Source organism: Mus caroli, unplaced genomic scaffold, assembly GCF_978045245.1.
Source record: "Mus caroli unplaced genomic scaffold, Mus_caroli_1 scaffold_13, whole genome shotgun sequence".
Classification (NCBI taxonomy): domain Eukaryota; kingdom Metazoa; phylum Chordata; class Mammalia; order Rodentia; family Muridae; genus Mus; species Mus caroli.
This window is the reverse complement of record NW_028227268.1, coordinates 26,178,049-26,200,122: the sequence shown is the minus strand read 5'-3', so window position 1 is coordinate 26,200,122 and position 22,074 is coordinate 26,178,049. Positions and strand designations below refer to the sequence as shown.

The 22,074-nt window shown below is 47.6% G+C and overlaps 1 protein-coding gene across 3 annotated transcripts in view; it reads left to right on the top strand.

Annotated features, from left to right (window-relative positions):
- The first annotated feature begins 3,040 nt into the window (after positions 1–3,040).
- Ttll6 (tubulin tyrosine ligase like 6) overlaps positions 3,041–22,074 on the top strand; it is a 36,082-nt gene continuing 17,048 nt past the window's right edge. Inside the window, exons 1-8 of one of the 3 annotated variants that reach the window (XM_085829617.1) lie at positions 3,041–3,143; positions 12,389–12,607; positions 13,549–13,589; positions 14,188–14,306; positions 14,436–14,566; positions 17,781–17,937; positions 18,692–18,835; positions 19,285–19,370. In XM_085829617.1, the coding sequence (XP_085685743.1) occupies positions 14,286–14,306; positions 14,436–14,566; positions 17,781–17,937; positions 18,692–18,835; positions 19,285–19,370 (539 nt within the window). In that variant the 5' untranslated portion in view covers positions 3,041–3,143; positions 12,389–12,607; positions 13,549–13,589; positions 14,188–14,285. Of the gene's footprint in view, positions 3,144–12,264; positions 12,608–13,548; positions 13,590–14,187; positions 14,307–14,435; positions 14,567–17,780; positions 17,938–18,691; positions 18,836–19,284; positions 19,371–22,074 lie in introns of those variants that run through there. The other 2 variants (XM_085829616.1, XM_021178311.3) reach the window with 2 other exon arrangements.

The following is a 22,074-nucleotide window of genomic DNA, read 5'->3' as shown; positions in this document are numbered from 1 at the left end:
TGAAACTCCTACTGCAGACTGCTTCTGTTGACCTATATCTCAGCGATCTGCCTGCCTCTGCCTCCCTGCTGCTACTAAAGGCATGTACCACCACCATCCTGCCTTGTTGTGTCTGACTTTAATAAACTTAACTGCTTGGAACTTCTCCTCTCTGGGCAATGGCAGAGAGCAGTTCATGTGGACAGAATTCCAGTTACATGTGGTGATTGTCCTGTGTGTAGTTATGGAAGGAGTTAGGAGAAGGAGGTCGGGTCTCCTAGACCCTCACAGGACACTCATGGGCAAGGCTCAAGGGCCAACACAAAGCGATGAGGTCAACATGGAATGGGATGGAGAGGCCTCGTTGACTCTTTCTTAGCCTTGAGTTTTTGTTGTTGTTGTTGTTGTTGTTGTTGTTGTTGTTGTTGAGATTTTTGTTGTTTAAGGTTTTGAGACAGAGTTTGACTTGTAGCCCAGGCTGGCTACAGTGTAAGATCCTGCTTCACTCAGAATGGGAGGACAGATTACAGACATGTGCCACCACTCCTACCTCGGTGTCCTGCCACCTCCAACCCCCTTTTCATTTGCATTATTTGTCCATTATCGCCCAACTCCAGTATATATGCCTAGGCACACAATTCCCAGTTAATCTGCGAAACAACAACAAAAACCTTCCAGGAATGTTTCCTGGATTAACTCGGACAGGCTCTACAACAAACCTGTGGCTCCTGCCTCTTTCCTTAGTGCTTGCAGTTACAGGTTTCCTGAAAAGCTGTTTCTCTAGCCTCGTGTTTTCTCTCAAGTTACTTGTAAGGGGTTCCAGCCTTAAGGATCCATTCATTGTCTTCTTTGAGAGCTTTGTTTGTTTGTTGTTGTTATTGTTTTATAAGGCAGCATGTCATCTTTAAACTTTTTTTTTTTTTTTTTGGTTTTTCGAGACAGGGTTTCTCTGTATAGACCTGGCTGTCCTGGAACTCACTTTGTAGACCAGGCTGGCCTCGAACTCAGAAATCTGCCTGCCTCTGCCTTCCAAGTGCTGGGATTAAAGGAGAGTGCCATCGTGCCCAGCTTTACATTGTTTTCTTGAGAGGAGACCTTTCAGAGGGATGGCCATATTCCAGTGACTTCAAATCAAGCACCGAAAAAAATTAAAAATGAGAAGGGTAGTGATAAGTTATTTCTCTGCTGGTAAAACTAGCCAGTTCAGGCCACATTAGATTATATAAACTGGTTTATTGGGAAGCTTCTCTGGGGTGAGTTCACTGGCCCCAAAGCCCAGGCCAGGGGAGTCACAGTGAGGAGTGGGGAAGGGGAGGGGGAAGCGAGAGAGAAAGCATACATGCAGGGTTGGGTAAGTGGGACTAAATTGTCTGGATTATATACTAAAGAGCCTCTAAGGGAAGGGCAGTCGGTGCCTGGGCTGGAAATTTCAGGGTTGGAGGCCTGGGATTCCAGGTAGGGACTGAGGGATGCTGGGAGAACCTGGAGGCCATGTCTGCTGTGGTAAGTAAAATTCCTGGTCTGAAACCCAGTCCATCCTGGTCTGTTCTGCTGACAGATTGCTTGTCCAGCATCATGGACAAAACCCTGGGATTGGGCTGGAGAGATGGCTCAGCGGTTAAGAGCACTGACTGCTCTTCCAGAGGTCATAAGTTCAATTCCCAGCAAACACATAGATGGCTCACAACCATCTTTTTTTTTGTTTTGTTTTGTTTTGGGTTTTTCGAGACAGGGTTTCTCTGTATAGCCCTGGCTGTCCTGGAACTCACTTTGTAGACCAGGCTGCCCTTGAACTCAGAAATCCACCTGCCTCTGCCTCCTGAGTGCTGGGATGAAAGGCGAGCGCCACCATGCCCGGCTTCACAACCATCTTTAAAGGGATCCAATGCACTCTTCTGGTGTGGTTGAAGACAGCTAACGTGTATTCATATACATACATACATACATACATACATACATACATACATACAATCTTTAAAAACAAAACAAAACAACCCTGGGATCAATCCCCAACACGGCTAAACAGCATGGCTATGGCCAAACCAGGTGTAGTTGCATATATCTGTGATCCTCAGATGATGAGGCAAGAGGATCAGGAATTCTAGGACAGACAAAACCTTATCTAAAAGACCCACCGCCGCTGCAGCCACCACCACCACCACTACTAAAAGAAAAGAAAAACGAAAAACGAAAACAAAACAAAACAAAAACCCCAAAACCCAACAGCAACAAAACAAACAAAATAACTAAAACCGAACCCGACCATCTAAAACCACAGTAGCTTCAAATCAATCCTTGGGTCTTTGTCAACCAATTCTGAATTAACATTTGTAGAATTAATCTTTTTTTTTCCCCTGCCGGTCTTTGCAGACAGTTTTGGCAGGTGGTAGTATAAGTTAAGGCAGCAGGGAAGATTGTTTGAATCCAATCACAAACAAGGTTCCCCACTGTAAACACAGTCTAACGGTTTTTGTGAGAGGATGTGTTGTGAGAACCCTGCCCCCTAAGTCTCACGGATTCTTCAGTCGAAGTGGGCGACTGGGACCTGTTTTTTATTGGCCAGTTCATTGGAAACCACGACCCTTCCACATTCTGGATGCGACGTCATGGTTCTGAGCGGCGAATTATATACTCCTTTTACTGTGAAAGAAGCTAACCCCCCGGAAAGCCCAAGGCCACCACAGTTACAAATATGCCTGGTATCTATATATATTACTGATTTCGTTGTTCCTTCAATCCACTGCTTTCTCACCGAGTGTCCAGCTTCTAGACTGGGATAAGTACTCTCTCTAAAGAACCTAAAATCCAAGTAAGCCTCTGGTGGCGCTGACCTGAAGATCAGAAGCTTTGGATTGCGGCATTCAGCCCGCCCGTGCGTAGGGGACACCCCCACAATGTCCAGACCCAGGAAAATCCCCGTGGGGGCGAGGAGGGAAGGGTTGTGGAACCAAGCGGAAACTAGCCCTCTCCGTGCTCCTCGCGCTGGGCGGCGCAGCCCGAGCGTCCTCCGCGTCACCAGGGACAACCTTGGCACTACCCTCTGCGGGCGCGGCGACGGTTAGGTTAATCAGATTCCTGACCGAGGGGCATGGCCGCCTGCCGCAGGGGCCAGTCGAAAGTCTGGGAGGCCCTTTATGCAAATATGAGGGCCGGGAGGATCCCAGGTTAGGAGGGGTGCAGGTTGGGGTCCCCGGACTGGGGCAGCCAATGGGGAGCCTAGCTCCTTGCTCGGAGTAGGAATGGGCGGGCTAGGGTGGTTGGGGGAGATCTGAGCCACCCAGTCGGCGAGAGCCGGGCTGTAGCATCGCGGATAAGGAAGCTCGGAAGCAGGGTGTCGCCCTCAGGAACCCTAGGCTCTGTTGAGTGCATCACTTCTCTGTCTCCGGTATTGTTTTCCACACCTCACGCCTCCTGGAGGCAATCTCTTAGATACCAACCATCTCTGGGACACTCTGCACACCCCCGCCCCTCCCTCGCGCCGGGTCCCTTTCTATATCATTTTTCTTCCTTTGTCCAAAGAATCCTTTCAGAAAGCAGTTTTGTTCTGTTGTAGTTTATTGTTTATTGCCTGGATTAACCCCGTGTCTCCATGTATGCCTCCATTCGCTTTCCAGTTCTTTCTTCCTTGTTTTTCTGAGACATAATTTCTCTGTGTAGCCCTGGATGTCCTGGAATTCACTCGTAGACCAAGCTGGGCTCAAACTGAGATCCACCTGTCTCTACGTTCCAAGTGCTGGGATTAAAGGCCTGTGTCATCATTGCCCAGCTTCTTGTAATTTCATCGGGTTTTTTTTTTTTTTTTTGTCTTTCACTTTTTTGGGGGGGAGGGAGGGTGTCCTGAAAGAATACTCGTCTTAGTCTTGAGAACGTTATCTAGAATTTGAGCCCTAGGGAAATATATTCTTTACATTTGGGGATAAAGTAGAAAAGGAACTAAGTATTTATTAATTATTGTTATGTGCCAGGCGCTTCAAAAATGTATTTAGTATTTATACAGTTTCTGTCATCGTTGTCATCGTCGTCGTCATCATCATCATCCTGGGTTGGGGGTGATTGAACCCAGTGACTTGGGCAAGTGCTTCAACACTGAGCCATTGGCCACCATCCCCCCCCCCACCTTTGATAGTGTGGTGCTTATTTTGAACCAAGTACTGTTTGAAGAACATTAGAAATATTAGCGTGGTCTTTAGAACTACCTAAGGAGATGAATATTATCCTTATTTACAAGGAAAGCGAGGCATAAAGAGGCTATTAACCAGGGTTGCCAATATAGAAAGCAGGAAAGTACAGAGCTCTGTGTCCGCTCACCTGCCCTCCCCCCCCCCCAACCCCCCTTGGGATGCTGAGGCAAGAGGATTTTAAGAGTTTAGGTCAGACAGGGCTGCAGAGTAAGACCCTGCAGAAAGGAATAGGGGTGGAGTCAGTTGGCTAATAGTTTCCTGAGAGTTGTGGAAGAAATGGCTGGCTGTTGAGCCTGGCCTGAAAACCGCACCTTAAAAAATAAGTGAATGAACAAATAAGTAAACAAGAATTGCATCTTCTGCCGGGCAGTGGTGGTGCATGCCTGTAATCCCAGCACTTGGGAGGCAGAGGCAGGCGGATTTCTGAGTTCGAGGCCAGCCTGGTCTACAAAGTGAGTTCCAGGACAGCCAGGGCTACACAGAGAAACCCTGTCTTGAAAAATCCAAAAAAAAAAAAAAAAAAAAAAAAAAAGAATTGCATCTTCTAATATCACAGATGTCTTCAGTTCGTAGCAGAATAAAGGATGATGCCTGAGTGGGCAAGACTTGTTGCCAAAAAATCTGGCCCGGCCTGTGATTCTTAGCACTAGTTGGTTTGCCTGGGCAGATCCAGTGTAACCCCTAGGCCCTCCCCCGTCTCCTTTTTCTGAGAGTCTTGCTTTGTCTCTCAGGCTAACCTGGATCTTGTCATGTAGCCCCAGCTCTCCTTAGCCCTCAGGCCTCCTCAGCCTCCTGAGTTCTGGGCTTCCACACAGGAGCCACTGCGCCCCTAGGTGTGAGGCTCCTATCCTCCCTGTGCTCTTGTATTCAGAGAAGATAGACAGTGACTGAGGAAATGGTAGCCTGGCTGGTTGTGCCATAGTAAACCAGAAGGCTAAGCCAATGCTAGGTCCAAATCCCTTGCTTCCCCCCCCCCCCCCCCACAGTTGAATATCTTCCCAATAGCTGACCACTGGAGACCTTCTTTGTAAGGTGCTGCTATTAGGGAAAAGAGGACAAGAAATAAATAAAAAGAGAGACGATGAAGAAAAACCTGTGTTGAGAAAGAAGGGAATTGTGGGGAGACAAAACAGGAGAGCCCTCTACCTATTTTCCTATGGACTGAAAAAAAGCGTGCTCTTTAAAACACAGAGATTAAAGACCTTGGCTAACCATCGAGATAGCTTCCCCCAGCAATCTTGTCGGTTGACCCTCCAACTATTCTTTCCTGCTTTTTTTTTTTTTTTTTTTTTTTTTTGGTTTTTTCGAGACAGGGTTTCTCTGTGTAGCCCTGGCTGTCCTGGCACTCACTTTGTAGACCAGGCTGGCCTCGAACTCAGAAATCCGCTTGCCTCTGCCTCCCGAGTGCTGGGACTAAAGGCGTGCGCCACCAAGCCCGGCTTCTTTCCTGCTTTTTGCAGGGCTCCAGTATCCATTCAGTCTTGCAAAAGAAAGCACCAAAAAGCTTTCCTCCCTTTGGAAAGGTGCCAGGGGCAGACGAGTAGTTAATGGTGCATAATCCTTCAGAAGTGGGCACGGGCTGCCTGCTGGTGCTTGTTCACCATCCCAGCACTTAGGAGGGGTAAGAGCAGGACTTCAAGGCTGGCCAACCTGGGTTACAGAAGACCCTGTGTCACAAAGCAAAAAACCAAACCAAACCAAACCAAACACAAGCTTTCCCTTTAAAAAATAAAAGAAAAAAGAAAGGGAAAAGAGGAGAGAGAGAACAGAAAAAGAACCTAGTCACCAATTATTCTTCCAAATCACCTGCCGGGCATTTACTGGGGCCATGTCTGTACTCATTGCCTCCCCCTGGTGGCCAACCCAAGGAACTTCCATGTTGTCTAACTAGAATTTGGTTGGTTGGTGATTCTTAACTTGGAAGAGCTCAAGGTCTAACTGGTGCTAACAGTGTACACTGTCCTAAAGTATCCTAGTTGGGAAGATGGAGTGGACATTTCTTATGTCACTAGGTGAAAAAAGAGACACTGTTGTCTGTGAATACATTAACAACACAACTTCTGGTCTTCTGTGTTTTTAGGAGGGCTTGTTTGGATTTTTGGTCTGTTTGTTTTTGAGACCAGGGTCTCACTATGTATCTCTGGTTAGCCTACAATTTACAATTTAGAACAGGCTGGCCTTGAACTCACAGGGATCTGACTTCCTGTGCTTCCCAAGTGCTGGGATTAAAGATTAAAGCTGTGCATTATCTTGAATATATATATACATATATATATACATATATATTATATATGTGTATATGTCTAAAATATTTATATAGATAGAAAATATATACACATTATATATATGTATGTGTGTATATGTATATGTCTAAAATATTTTTTTTTGGAGACAGGGTGTTGTTTGTAACCAGGCTGGCCAGGAACTCTTGATGGCCTTCCCGTCTCAGTCTCCCCTGTCCTTGGATGCTTGGATTGTAGGGACACACCACCATGCCTGACTTTTAACCTTCTCTCCTGAGCTCTCCAAGGGACTTGGTCCATTTTATCTGTCTGCTGTCCTTGCTAAAGGAAAGATATTGTGTGTGGGAGCAGGGAGCTGGGATTTTGTCCTGGCTTCCATGACCTGGTCTTTATCAATGGTCAATACCCCTTCCCTAGTCCAGACCAGTGTTAGTATGTGTGATTACCCGCTTGCCTGAGGGAAAGCTGGTCCAAAAGTAAATGAGTGATTAAATCTGAATTTCTTCAAGGTCTCTCCCTGCTATAACATTGAGGAATTCCTTGAGAGCTTAGAAAATATTCTAAATTCATTCCTGGGTTTGGTCCTCCCTATCCCATAATGTGGGTGTGGTGGTACAGACCTTTAATGCCAGAGATTAGGAGGTAAAAGCCGGAAGATCCAAAGTTGAAGGTCATCGTTAGATGTGTAGCAAGCTTGAGCCCAATCTGTGTTTAGCTAGGTCAGCTCTAATTTCTTTTTTTCTGATATCAGAAAATGAAAATGCTTTGGGGCTGGGTGGTGGTGGTGGTGGTGGTGGTGGTGGTGGTGGTGGTGGAGGCTTGGTGGTAGAGTATGTGCCTAGTTTTTTTAGGGTCCTGGGTTCAATCCCTGTACAACAAAAATGAGTGAGCGAATGTTTTTGATTTCGCCCTGGGTGAAGCAGCTTTTATTCTAACTCATGGTTGCTTGAAGAACAAAACCAAAACAAAACAACCTCTCCAGCAGGGGCACGAATGTAGGGGCACAGAAGCAGGGTGCTCACCCATGCCCTGTGAGGTCTGGGCTCAGTCCCCAGAACTGCAAACAAAACAAAACAAGACAAAACAAAACACAGACTGCCTGCCTACAGGCTAATGATAAACAGACACAAAACTGGTAAATTCAGATGTTTGAGTGGTCAGGCATACAGAATCAAAGAGAGAAGTGGGCTGCATGAGTAAATCAGGTCAGGCATGGCGGCTCTGTTTACAATCCAAGCATTTAGCAACCTGAGGCTAGAGGTTTGAGTTCAAGGCCACCTACTGCTACATGGAGTCCCAGGCCTTATGAGAAAATGGGTAGATACACTCACCCATGGTCAAGAAAGAAAGAGGAGTGGGTGGTGGCTCAGAAGATAAAAGTATCTGCCACCAAGCATGATGGCCTGAGTTCAATCCCTGGGACCCAATATGGTGGAAAGAGAGCCATTTTCAGCAACACACACACTATTTAATTTTAAAAACTTTAAAAAGAAAATGGAGAGAGAGTTGAGCCAAATGCAGCAGTACAAGTAAGTCTGTAATCCCAGCCCTCGGGGTTCTCAAGCAGAAGGAATTTAGCAAATTCCAGGCCAGCCAGGGCCTCACAGCGAGACATTATCTTGTAAAATACAAAATAAGGGCTGGGGAGATAGCTCAGAGATAAAATGCTTGTTGTGTGAGCAGGAGAATCTGATGTACAAATGTGAGCAGGAGCACAAATGTACACACACACACACATACACACACGCACAGGAGCACACACACGCACACACACAAAAGATCCATTCTCTCATTGCTACTAGAAACACACAGCTACTTGCCACTTGGTTTCTGTATCACAGACACTGTTGTAATATGAAGGAAACATTAAGGGGAGTCATTGCCCAGCTGCTCTTGATGATTGGCATGATTCCCCAAAAGAAATAGAAACCTTTGTTTTTATAAGAAATGTACATTTTCTATTTCTTGGCAAGGACTTCTACCTAAGCCTTCATGTGACATTATTATTTTTTTCCTGTTTTTTTGTAGTGGAGGAGTTTGAGACAGGGTTTCTCTGTGTAGCCCTGGCTGTCCTGGAACTCACACTGTAGACCAGCTTGGCCTCGAACTCGGAAATACACCTGCCTCTGCCTCCCAAGCACTGGGATTAAAGGCGTGCGCCACCACTGCCTGGCTTATGTGATGTTGTTGTTGCGGTTTTACCAAAGCCACATTTTTCTGTGGTCAGATGATGCTTCCACAGGCTAGATTTGGGGTGTAAGTTTGCAAGCAGGTGATTTTAGAGGAGATGTTCTTCCAGGAGTGTTTGGAGAGAAGGCAACAGGATTCAGCCTTGGGGAGGAAACAGGTTGCTGAGTATGAGTGGGAGAGAAAGCAAGGGGAGCGGGCTGGGCTACAGTGGCTCACACCTGTAATTCTAACTTTTGGGAGTTGGAGGCCGGCCGGCCGTGGGATAGGTGCATAGGACTCTGGTTTCCAGCACCCACTTGGCTGTTAGCGACCCTCTGTAACTTCCATTCCAGAGGATCTGACCTTCACAAGCACTGAACACATATGCTACACAGACGCAAACAACCCATACACATAAAATGAAAATATTCAAGTCTGAAGAAAGGGAGGGACCAAAGTCAAGTGCTTAAGAGTAGCAAAGGCTGTTGCTTGCTATCTTGCACCTGTTTCAGGGTCCCTCTGGGTGGCCCTTGTATGGTAGGCAGCCTGGAATACAGGGCGGGCAGGATGGAGGCAACTAGGCCGTGACGAACCAGCTCTGCCTCCAGGAGTTGTGGGTTCGGTCTCTTGCTGTGTGTGCTGGAGCTCTGTCACACAAGAGCAGACAGATTTTGATTCCTCTGTGTGTTTGTGTTTGTAATAGCGTCTCAGTCTTATCGTGTAACTTACACTGTCCTAGAATTCATGATTCTCCTATCTCAGCCCTACAACTCTTCCCTTGGAGGCAGACACAATTTAATCTTACCACTTGGACAAGGCCCTTGGGGGTGGGGGAGACAACCCTCAATTCCAGAGTTCAAATTCGGGGTCAGTTTCTCCCCACGTTAACATTAACCTTTAGGTAAACGAGCCACTCCTGCGCTGGGGCTCTGTAAAGAGGAGCATTGTTGAAAGGCCTGGGAGGTGGGGTGTGGAACTGGTCGTTTACCCTCAAGGAAGGGAGCAGCCCAAGGCCAAGACTTGATGTTCTCCAGTTCTCTCTCTCTCTCTCAGACATTGCCAAGTGTGTGCCTGTTCCCTGGGAACAGTGACTCACAGGGCTGAGGTTTTCTCTGTTGGTTGTCCCGAGGGCAGCCATGTTTTCCAAGAGGGAAGAAACCAGCACAGCTGTTCGCCAGGGCAACATTTCTGTCCTCCTTCCCAGGAGTGGAGGCGAACATACACTCAGAAGATGTATCTGAAAATCCTTTGGCCAAACGTCAGCAATAATGTCACATGAAGGCTGAACTGAACCATCATCACCAGCTTAGGTTCAGGCAGAGAGCAGAGAGAGGAGAGCAAGGGTGCTGTGAGGTCAAAGAGCTGGCTGTGGGGTATAGGTGTTGTCTAAAAGTAGCAAGTTGGGAGGAGAAGAGAGCTGATTCCTAAGAGACCTTGTGGCCCTGGTAAGCCTGCTATAATTGCCTATTGTTGGTGCTAGTTAGCCCAAATTGTTAAAGATTCCCCTGGGGTGTAACACACACACACACACACACACACACACACACACACACACACACACACAACAGCTACATAATCTTCTGAGCCATTTAATCCCTGAATCTTGTCTTTTCTTTGTTTTGAAAAACGGAATCTCATGTAGTCTGGACTGGCCTCTAACTCTGTATTCACCGAGGGTGATTTTGAACATTTGATCCTCTTGGATTCCACCTCCCAGGTGCCGGGAATTACAGATACACGCCACTGTGTCCGCCATGGCCATTATAAGGAAAGACTCAACCTCAAACAAAAGCTGGGTTTAGGGGTACACACCTGTAACTCCAGCATTTGTGGGGCTGAGAAAGGAGAATTGCAGGCCAGCCTGGGCTACATAGTGAGACATTGTCTTAAATAAAGAAACAGACAAATAAGAGGCAAAACTCCAAAGTAAAGGACCCTCTTTCTATACATGAAAGGGGATTTCTTGTTTTTCTTCTTTAGTTTTTTTTTGTTGTTGTTGTTGTTTGTTTTGTTTTTTGTTTGTTTTTGAGACAGGGTTTCTCTGTGTAGACCTGGCTGTCCTGGAACTCACTCTGTAGTCCAGGCTGGCCTCGAACTCAGAAATCCGCCTGCCTCTGCCTCCTAAGTGCTGGGATTAAAGGCGTGCGCCACCACTGCCCGGCTTTGTTTTTCTTCTTTAGGAGATGGACTCTTACTAGGCTCAAGGAACTCCTGCCTCAGCCTCCCCACTAGCCAGATTCTAGCTACAATCCCCATTCCCCCATTGCCCCTCCCCATCCCCCATCCCCTCCCCTCCCCATCCCCAGCTTGAAAATATGTTTTAGGATGTTTAGAGACTATCAGAAATGGAAGCAACTTATATGCCCAGCAATAAGGCAAGGGTTGGTTCTATGGAATGTTTCCTAGCCATTAAAAACCAGGAACCAGCTGGCCATCGATGTGGTTCAGTAGGTTAAGTGTGTTTCACAACAAGCCTGACTACCTACCTGAGGCTGATCCCAGAACCCACATAATAGGGGAACCAACCCCCACAGGTTGGTTGTCCACTAACACACACACACACACACACACACACACACACACACAGAACAAAAATAGGTCCTAGGTATAGGGACATGCAAACGCGCCTTTATGATATAGTAAATGGGCAGAAAGAAGCTGCCAAGATGGTTAAAATGATGTCAGAATAATTACAATTAGAATTTAAGAATTCACAGCCAAGGCAAAGATGCTTTGGTAGAGTAAGTGAGCCACAGGTGATGTCTGCCCTCCCAGCTTTAAGGCCTCCTTTATTTAACATGATTTCAGCAATAAACTGAAAGATAAAGATATTCATATATTCATTTTTAAAAGCTTTGATCCAAAGGATGTGTGCGAGCAGGGCAGGCAAGTAAATGGCAAAAGGCCCGTGGGCATTAAAGGAGAGAGGCCCGTGGGTGTTAAAGGAGAGAGGCCCGTGGGTGTTAAAGGAGAGAGGCCCGTGGGTGTTAAAGGAGAGGCTGGCGTGGAGGTTGGTGGCAAGGAGAAGGGAGGAGATGGGAGCCTTGTGAAATGGGCCTTATGGCCATATGAGCCTTGGTGTGAGGGCTGTGATCTGAACGGGGCCAGGAAGACCTGGGTTAGGCAGAGGCAGAGGCAGACTGTGCTCCTAAAGAACTGTGAAGGCAGAACACTCTGTGTGTGGTGTGTGTGTGTGTGTGTGTGGAGAGAGAGAGAGAGAGAGAGAGAGAGAGAGAGAGAGAGAGAGAGAGAGAGAGAAAGAGAGAGATCGATCTGCAGTTTAGAGTACTAGTTTTCAGAAGCTCTTAGTTCCGTTTTCAGAATTGTTGGGAACGGACATCTGTTGATTCACAGCCGCCTGGGCATCTTTTTAGTGCCTGCATCTTGCCTTGTGGGAAGCCGAATGCAGCACTGCAAGGGTTAACAGAACTCAGCCCACCTCCACTGCCCCCTCGGGACTCAGTCCCTCAGCTAGGAAGGCTTGAAGCTGAGTTCTGAGGCTGTCTCCAGGCGCACTCTCACTTTAATAATAAGATTGTTTACCAGGTGGTACAGAGCATAGCAGCGGCTCGGCCTCTTTCAGAAAACCCCAGATGGCCAAAACCAAAGCTGGGGTTGGCTAGGTGAGTCCCCAAGGTCAGAGTCTTTGCCAAAGGTAGAACTAGCTCTCTCCCTGAGCGTGCACCAAGCGTGCATTTGGAGCGGGGAGCATTTTTATAAACTACAACCAGTTGTTTGGGAACGGACATGAGCAAGGGAGGAGCGCCCCCTTCAGGTGGACCCACGCAACTGCTGATCGCTCTGCCTTCTCTCTAGGGAGGACTGATGTTTCCCCGGAGCCTCCTCCAGGGCTAGGAAGATGCTACAGTGCCTGACTTCGGAAAGTGAGGAAGGGGCTGAAGAGAGGGAGGAGAGTTCCACAGAAGATCTGGAGGAGCTAAAAGAATTTGTCACCCTGGCTTTTGTGAGAGAGAACACACAAAAGAGGCTTCAGAACGCACAGCAGCATGGTAAGAAAAAGAGGAAGAAAAAAAGGTTAGTATTGAAAAACGAGGAGTTTCGGGGTGTGTGTGTGTGTGTGTGTGTGTGTGTGTGTGTGGTGTCGGTGTTGATAAGAGCAGGAAGGGCCCAAGGGAAGAAGGTCTTGGCTGATGAGAGGAAAAGGGGACACAGGGCTTGTCTCCTCTGGCTCACACCAATTTCAGTGTTCTGTTTTATAGCATCCCATAATAGTGTGCATAACCTCGAATCACACCTTGTACTTTTCCTTCTATTTGTGTTTGCAATGCCCTTTAAAGACTGGGTGGAGAGGGAGCTCCTTGCTGAAGGAGCAAGAAAAAATTTCCCTTCACACAAGCCCGCGTGTGTCCTGGGAATTTCACATACTTGCAGTGTAACAGGACCACAGTGACTTGCCAGCCCCGGTGGCTGGCAGCTGCAGCTTGCGCATTCCGGTTCTGGGTTAATCCTCTGCCTTGTAGGAGAGTATTGTCTACCTTCTAAATAGCTTCCCTTAGTTGGGAGAAGGAGGAGACAATATTTTAGTAAAAAATATGTGCCTTTTAAAATTTCTCAAAAAAAAAAATAAATAAAATAAAATTTCTGTCCCCAACGGGCTGATGGTGTAAAAGTACAGGGACCACTGGGAGTGTAGCCTAGTGTCTAGTGCCTCACTTTCAGGCAGGAGGCCCTGGGTTCAAGTCCCATTACTGACGAAATTAAAAAGGGGGTTGAGGCAATGATGTTAACACAAAATCGCAAGCAAAGACAATTGTAACACATGGAGTAAGGGAACTGTAAGGTGCATGGTTCCTACCACTCTGCATCCTTTGAGCCTATCTCAGATCTTAATGATGGGGAGGGGCAGGCCCCTCAGGCTTGGTGTGCCCGCTGGGGCATGTGTGTCTGACCCCAGCCTTGTGTTCTGGCCCGGGTATCTGTCTGTGTCTTGCTGTCTGCCCTTTTCTCTTTTCCAGATGATTGGTGATCAATCTATCTAACTGCCGGTATGACAGCGGTAAGCATCTGTGTTCAAGGGATCTATGATGGAGACTCAAGGGTGGGGAGGGGTCAGTCCTGGGCATGCCCGAGGGTGATAAACAGGGTCTCAGAATGCTTGGAAGTCTCCTTCTGAAAATCACAGGGGCATCGTGCACAGCCCATAGTCTTGCGCATTTACGTGTACATGTTTGTTGACAGGGCTTCACTGTGTAGCTCAGGCTAGCTCAAGACTCAACTATGTCAAATACTGCCCACCCCCAGCCCCCCACCTGCCTCTGTACTAGTTTATCTCACTGATTAAGCCTGGCTCTAGGTTATGGTTAAGGATTAGTTTACATCCAGGGTTTAATGTTTGGAGACAAGCTAGAGGACTCTTTTCCTGGGAAAGGGAAGCCAGGGTGAGTCTAACACCATGTAGCCTCGAATGTACCCTTCAATAACACGTCCTTTCCCCACACTCTTTGCTCTGTCTACAAAGACATTCCAGTCCCAAGGAGCCAGCTCTCTAATTTCAATATGTGAGAAAGGGACCTCCCAGCACAGAGCTCTTTTCTGCTTCTGTCCCTTGCTAGACCTTTTTTTTTTTTTTTTTTTTTCCTTCAACTCCTTCACAGTGCGCAGGGCCGCCCAGCAATATGGCCTTCGAGAGGCGGGTGACAATGATGACTGGACTCTCTATTGGACCGACTACTCAGTGTCACTGGAGCGAGTGATGGAAATGAAGAGCTACCAGGTATGTCCCTCCCTGGACGTGTGGCATCTGGCCAGTGGCGGCCACGTTTGTATCGCTGGCTCGCTGGCTCCCCTAGCCCTGCTTCGAATCTCAGCTGGAATCGCTTATGAATTCCGGCTCCCTTTGCAGAAAATCAATCATTTTCCTGGGATGAGTGAGATCTGCCGCAAGGACTTGCTGGCCCGGAATATGAGCCGCATGCTAAAGCTGTTTCCTAAGGATTTCCACTTCTTCCCCAGGACTTGGTGTCTTCCTGCCGAGTGAGTGCCCACTATGCCCGCCTCTTTGCCAACTCCCATTGCTATTTTTTCCCTCTTGCCCTGATTTCTCAGCTGCCACAACCCCTTGGCATATGGCCCTCTGTATTTCCCCCTACTGTTCAGGAAGAAAAAAGGCTAAGGGTGTGTCCAAGGTTGAGAAAACACAGGCCCTACCTATAAAATGAGCTGTCAATTAGGTAGGGGCTGGGCGCCTTGGAGGTTGGACCCACAGTTAGGATGAAAGTTTGCTCTGCTCCCCGAAAGCTGCTGAGTTTGAACTTGTTCCAACCACCTGCCTGTGTAGTTACTGAAATTTTAAGGAGAAAATGAGGTAGTGGTTGGTACCCAGAGTAAGAACAGAAAAGGCTTCCTAGCCTGTCCCATTCAATGCCATGGACAGCAACCAACCCTTTCTTTCAAAAGTAGACACCCACTCCCAATGTGTGTAGTTCTCTAGATCCTGCCCCGAGTTGCAAGGAAAACACAGAGATGACATGCACATGACCTGGGGTACGATGAGAGCATGTTAAGGGTGGTGACAGTGAAGTGTCACCTCAGAATTGTATTCAAATAGACTGAGAGAGGAGTTAACAGCTAAGACCGATGGCTGCTCTTGCAGACGGTCTGGTTCCCAGCATGGCACATACATCTAGACCTAAAAAAAAAAAAAAAGTAAAAAGAAACTTTTTTGTTTTGTTTTGTTTTGTTTTACAAGACAGGGTTTCTCTGTGTAACCCTGGCTGTCCTGGAACTCACCCTGTAGACCAGGCTGGCCTCGAACTCAGAGATCCACCTGCCTCTGCCTCCCAAGTGCTGGGATTAAAGGCATGCGCCACCACACCCAGCTAAGAAAAAAAAAATTTTTTTTTCTTTTTTTTCTTTGTTTTTTCGAGACAGAGTTTCTCTGTATAGCCCTGGCTGTCCTGGAACTCACTTTGTAGTCCAGGCTGGCCTCGAACTCAGAAATCCGCCTGCCTCTGCCTCCCAAGTGCTGGGATTAAAGGTGTGCGCCACCACCACCGGGCTAGAAAAAAATTTTTTTTTTTTTTTGGTTTTTCGAGACAGGGTTTCTCTGTGTAGCCCTGGCTGTCCTGGAACTCACTCTGTAGACCAGGCTGGCCTCGAACTCAGAAATCCGCCTGCCTCTGCCTCCCAAGTGCTGGGATTAAAGGCGTGCGCCACCACCACCGGTCTAGAAAACAATTTTTTTAAAGAATTAATTATATTCACACTGCAAAGAATTCCATTCTCTCTTCCCCAAACCAAGAGCCTGGAGCGTGCAGACTCCTCATAATGTGCCTGGAACAATCTTCAGGGCTGGCATTAACTTCAAAGGAAGTGCGTGTTAACTGGGTGATGCTGGTGCAGGCCTTCCTTTAATGCCATCGCTGGAGAGGCAGAGGCAGGCACAGTCTGTGATTTAGAGGCCAATCTGGTCTACAGAGTGAGTTCCAGGACAGCCATTGCAATAATACAGAGAAACCCTGTCTCGAATTAAAAACAAAACAAAAACAAAGACAAACAAAAAAGCATTTAAAAGTGAGCTGGAGAGATGGCTTAGTGGTTAAGAGCACTGATTGCTCTTCCAAGAGAACTTGGGATCAATTCCCAGCACCCACATGATGGCTTACAACTGCCTGTTACTCCAGGATTTGACACCCTCACATAAATATACATGCATGAAAAACACCAATGCACATAAAATATTAAATAAATAAATAAATAAATAAATAAGGATGATAAGAGGAGCATTCAGATTTCACAGTCATTGAAGAGTGTTATATTTTCTGACTTCCTCAGTTGCACAGAGAATTCCTTTAAATTAAAGCACAAAACAATGTCTGAAACACCTATGGTCCACTGATTTGGCTTCTTTATCCCTGCCCCTTTATTTCTTGAGAGAAGACCTCACCATAAGCCAAGGCTAGCCCAAATTCCATCTGTCTGCTTCAGTTTCCTGTGTCTTAGGAGTATAGGTACATACTACCATGTTCAATTCTAATCTGGTGTCCTTCTTTCTTCTAAGTATACTTTGTTTTATTTTTGTTTTTGTGTTTTTAGGCATAGCATCAAGTAGCCCAGGGTATCCTTAAATTTGCTATGTAAATAAGGATGTTCTTGAATTGCTGATCTCCTGCCTCCCACCTCTTTTTTTTTTTTTTTTTTTTTTTTTTGGTTTTTCGAGACAGGGTTTCTCTTGTGTAGCCCTGGCTGTCCCCTGGAACTCACTCTGTAGACCAGGCTGGCCTCGAACTCAGAAATCCACCTGCCTCTGCTTCCCCAGTGCTGGGCTTACAGGCATGTGCCACCACTGCCTGGTGCCTCCCACCTCTTGATCGCTAGGATTACAGAGCTGCGCTATCATGCCCAGTTTATATAGGGGTGGAGACGAAACCTAGAGCTTCACACACACTAGGCCTACATCCGACCTACAATCCCCATCCCTCAGCATCCTTCCTTCAGGGCACTCAAGGGTGTGGTTCGCCTTCCTGTACTCCTGACTTAAGGGGAGGCATCACAGTGAGGCACTGGAGTTCAGACTTGACTCCAGTACGAGAAGGTGGTCCTAGCTCAGGGCTCAAGCTGGGAGCAAAACTTCAATTCTCTCCTGTGTAAACCCAAGTCAAACTACCTGGGGCATATCACACCGCTCTGCCCAATTTATATGATGCAAGAAAGGAACACACGAGACAGGCCTCATTATTCACGTGGTGTAGGTAATGCAGATGAGGAGATGAAGCCAATAAAACAAATATACAAGCTGAGAAGTGATGTTGTCTAGGTTTGAATCCAGGATGAATTTCCTTTAAAGGCTAATGTCTCGATCACTGAGCGTCTGTCTGTCAATACCTGGTCCTTATTGGTAGCTCCTCTTTTATGTTTTGTTTCTATAAAGAGCCTCCTGGGACTAGAGCAAAAAATTGCTGAGGATTTAAGAGCACTAACTGGTCTTCCTGAGGACGCAGGTTCGATTCCCTGCTTGCATATATATGGTGCCTCACAGCTGTCTGTGACTCCAGTTCCAGGGGATCTGACGCTCTCTTCTGCCCCCCAACCCCAGCACCAGGCACAGACAGGCAAAGACACGGTGCACAGACATATACAGACAGAAACATCCATACACATAACATGAATCAAAATAAATAAAGGTTAGTTTTCCTTGTCCTAGTTCCCAAGCTAAAAGGTGTGTCTTGTCCCCTCCCTGCTGTGACAGCTGGGGAGATTTGCAGACTTACAGCAGGACAAGAAAAAATAAGACTTACATTTGTAAGCCGGACTCGGGCTGCCAAGGGAGAGGCATATTCATTACCCGGTCGGTGAAAGAAATCAAGCCAGGGGAGGATATGATCTGCCAGCTTTATATTTCAAAGGTACTTCCCTCCCTGTGACTGTGTAGTGATTGGCCACAGTGGCCTCGGGGCTCTGTGGGACAGAATGTGAACAAAGTCAGTGGAAAGCAGAGGTGGAGATGAAACTGAGCCGGTCTCGTGTCTTGGATGTGATCAGTCTCAAACCTTCCGAGTCACAATGTCCCTCACCCTTGCCCAGTCCACCGTTGGGTCTGGACTCACCAGGCCAACCTCTCCCTCAAATGGCTGAAAGCTTGGTTTGTGGAGGCCCTGCCTCATTTGGGAGAGGGGAGCTCACAGTCACTGGCTTTTTCACCCTGACTGACTGACCACGTGTGACATAGCCCACTGCAGGGAGGGGTCCTTCTAGAAGCATGGGGGAGGGGAGGGAGAAGCGCTGGCCTCCCCAAGACAAAACGTCCAAGAGCAGCTTGCAGGAAGACTCTTGGAGAAGGCAGCCTTGAGCAATGTAGCCCTGGGAGCCGTGTGCCCCATTCTAGAAGGACTCAGTAGCTTTGTTCACCTGCCGAGACATCTGTTAGAGAGAGTCGCTTGAAGCATTTGCTAGCTCAGGAGCTGATGGCACCGTGTGGTTTGGTGACAACCCCAAAGTCATTCACCCGTCAGGTCCCAAAACCCAAATCTGTTGCTCCCACTCCCCACCCTGGGCAAGCCCGCTCTTTACACCTGAGGACGAGGTGGGAGCTAGACATCTTCATCTGTGATTGCCACCTCTGACGAGCGAGTGCATGACTTCTCTCCTCCCCCCACCCAGCCATTCATCATCGACGGGTTCAAGTTTGACCTTCGGGTTTATGTGCTGGTGACCTCCTGTGACCCTCTCAGGGTTTTTGTGTACAATGAAGGACTGGCTCGCTTTGCCACCACCTCTTACTCCCACCCCAACCTAGACAACCTGGTGAGTTGATGGGAGCACCCCCCCCCACTTCCTCCTTAGCATGATAACATCCTCAGATGCTGGGGAACTGGCAAGCATCAGATGAGTACTGACTGGGGTCTAGATTCCACGGGGTTTCTCATTCCATCCTCCTAGGAGCCTCCAACACCAGAGCTACAGTGCCAAGGTGCTCAAGAAGCGAAGGAAGGATATGTTTCTCCAGTAGCCCTGCTTGCCATCTTCTTGTCCTCCCAGTCTCAGAAATAGCTGGAGTCTCTTATACTCCGGGATATGGGATATCCACTTTACCTTCTGTTTGCCCCTTTGCTTATGTCTATAAATTCCTTCTCCCGCCCCTCCCGTTAAGCCTCGGGGACCTATGGGAGTAGGGTGAGGGCTGTGCATGGTGCATGAAGACCCAGGAAGCCTGTGCCTCAGCCTGACCCACAGTCTTATGTCTCTCTCCCCAGGATGAGATCTGTATGCACCTGACTAATTATTCTATCAATAAGCACAGTTCCAACTTCGTTCAAGACGCTTTTTCTGGCAGCAAGAGGTAAGAGGAGCTGGGGGTGGTGGTGCACACCTTTAATCCCAGCACTTGGGAGGCAGAGGCAGGTGGATTTCTGAGTTCGAGGCCAGCCTGATCTACAAAGTGAGTTCCAGGACAGCCAGGGCTATACAGAGAAACCCTGTCTCGAAAAACAAAACAAAACAAAACACCAAAACAACAACAAAAAAGAGGTAAGAGGGCTGCTTCCTCATCTTTCCAGGGTTCTACCCAAACCCACTCAGTCTCAGCCAGTAGTTCCATCTTGGGTCACGTGACCTCTGCAAAGCCTGCTTTGCCTCTCAGCCCAGAGCAGACACTTCAGGTCAGCTCTCTGGACTGTTAATCATTAAAAGGAGGCCATGCTGTAAACCCCGGGAGGCTGGGAGGAGGGAGATAAACACAAACGGTTTCCCCAGCAGAACACATACACACACCAAAACATACCGTGTTACAGTTGCCCTCCTGACATTTCCAGATCAACAGACTTTATTGATTGCTAGACTGCCAAGTGAGAAGGACTTGCCAGCTGTGACTCCTTGGTCTGTAGTGCCCTGGTGTGCTGCTCCATTACAAATTCTCAACTGATGTGTCATGACGCCCTGGAGTCACCTGACTTCAGATTGGGGAAAATACAGGATTCCTAAGGGTTTGGTTTTTCTCCCCCCACCCCCACCTCCACCCCCAGCAGCTTTTCTACTCAAGCTATTGATACATCAGCTTGCATTTGAGAGAAAGGCAGACGGAGAAGTCCATGTGTGACTGGGCAGAGATGGGCAGGTAGCCGGTGCCTAAGGATTTGTTGTTGGGTTTTCACCACCACACTGTGGCCCAGGAACTCAGGTGGAGAGTGGTGTTAGGTCCTGTTATTGTTTCCTAGATGAGGAAACCCAGTCTCAGGGAGGGGTTAAGTTGCCCAAGGTCACACAGCTGTATCTGAGTGATACAGTTGGGTCGAACAGCTGTGTCCTCTGTGCCAGCCTCACAAGACTCGTGGGTCAGGGAGGCATGGGTCATTTCAGTACATGGACTCTTAAGAGTGTAGCCTGCTTGGAAGGAGGACACACACACACACCTTTGTGTGTTTGTGTGTATATATGTGTGTACATGTGTGCAGTTGTGCATGTGTTTGTGTGTATGTGTAGTGTGTACATGTGTATTTGTGTGTGTGCATGTGTATGAATTCTGCATATATGTGTGTACATGTATCTATATGTGTATGTGTGTGTGTTTGTATGTATCTGTTGTATGTGTGTATGTGTGGTGTACTAGAGCTGGCCTCAAACTTGATTATAGTGGAAGATGCTTTGATCTCCTGATCTTCTTGCCTTTACTTCCTTAAGTGTTTTAGAGAAAAGTCTAGATATGTAGCTAAGGCTGGCCTAGAACTCACTCTGTAGCCCAGGGTAGCTTCAAACCCCGACTCCTCCTCCCTTAAGTGCTGAGATTACAGGTGTGTAATCAATCGTCCCCACCCCCGTCCTTTTTTTTTTTTAAAGTCTTATTTATTTATTTTATGTAAGTACACTATAGCTGTTTTCAGACGCAGAAGAGGGCATCAGATCTCATTACAGATGGTTGTGAGCCACCATATGGTTGCTGGGATTTGAACTCAGGACCTTCGGAAGAGCAGTCAGTCCTCATAACTGCTGAGCCATCTCTCCAGCCCCCCCCCCCCGCGTCCCCCTTTTTTTAGAGGACACCAGTCCCATGTTGTCTGAAACTCTTGTCACTTGCTCTTTCTACCCAGATGGATCCTGCACTGGTTCAGCATCCCTGGTGGGGGGCACCTAGCATGTCACCCCCTCTTTGATGTTTGCCCACTGAGTAAACCTCCACAAATTGCTTTGTCTCTGAGCCTCCATTCCTGGGTTTTAGGATACAGCAAATGATCCAGCCTACCTTGTCCTGCCCTCTTTGCTGGGTTCCTGTGAGACTCAGATGACCCATGCTGCAGCCCAGTAGTGTTACCATTAGTGTGCTGTAGTCCTAGGGCCTTCTTTTATGAGAAATTATGTCGCTGGGTATGGTGGCGCACGCCTTTAATCCCAGCACTTGGGAGGCAGAGGCAGGAGGATTTCTGAGTTCGAGGCCAGCCTGGTCTACAAAGTGAGTTCCAGGACAGCCAGGGCTACAGAGAAACCCTGTCTCGACGCCCCCCCCCCCAAAACCCAAAACAAACCAAAAACCAAAAAAAAGAAAGAGAGAGAAATTATGTCATTGCCAGGCATTGTGGTGTGGTTGATATACAGTGGAGCTGGGTCCTAGCGCTCAGGAGCTCTCAGACTGAGGCAGGAGGATTATAAGTTTCAGGCAAGCTTGGGTTATACAGTGAGACCCTAGAGCCAGAGATAGGAATAGAGACAGAGATAGGAGAGTCGAGAGGGAGAAAGGAAAGAAAGAGGAGGGAGATGGGGATGAAGGGAGGGAAGAAGAAAGAAGAGAGAGAGAAAATATAAATTTAAAAACACTGAAACCAACTAGGCCTCAGGCCTTCAGGCTCTGATGGAAAGGGTGTTGTGAGGACAGCCAGATCAAACTAAAATGTAGACACTTCTGGTAATATTTTACCCCCTCTGGCAGTAGAATTCAATCGAAGGCCTCACACATTGCTAAACAAGTGTTCTAGCCTAGAGATCATACCCCTCCTGACCCTCATGGCCCAGCCTCTGTGCTTTTCCTGCTCTGGCTTCTCTCTCCCTCTTCTCTG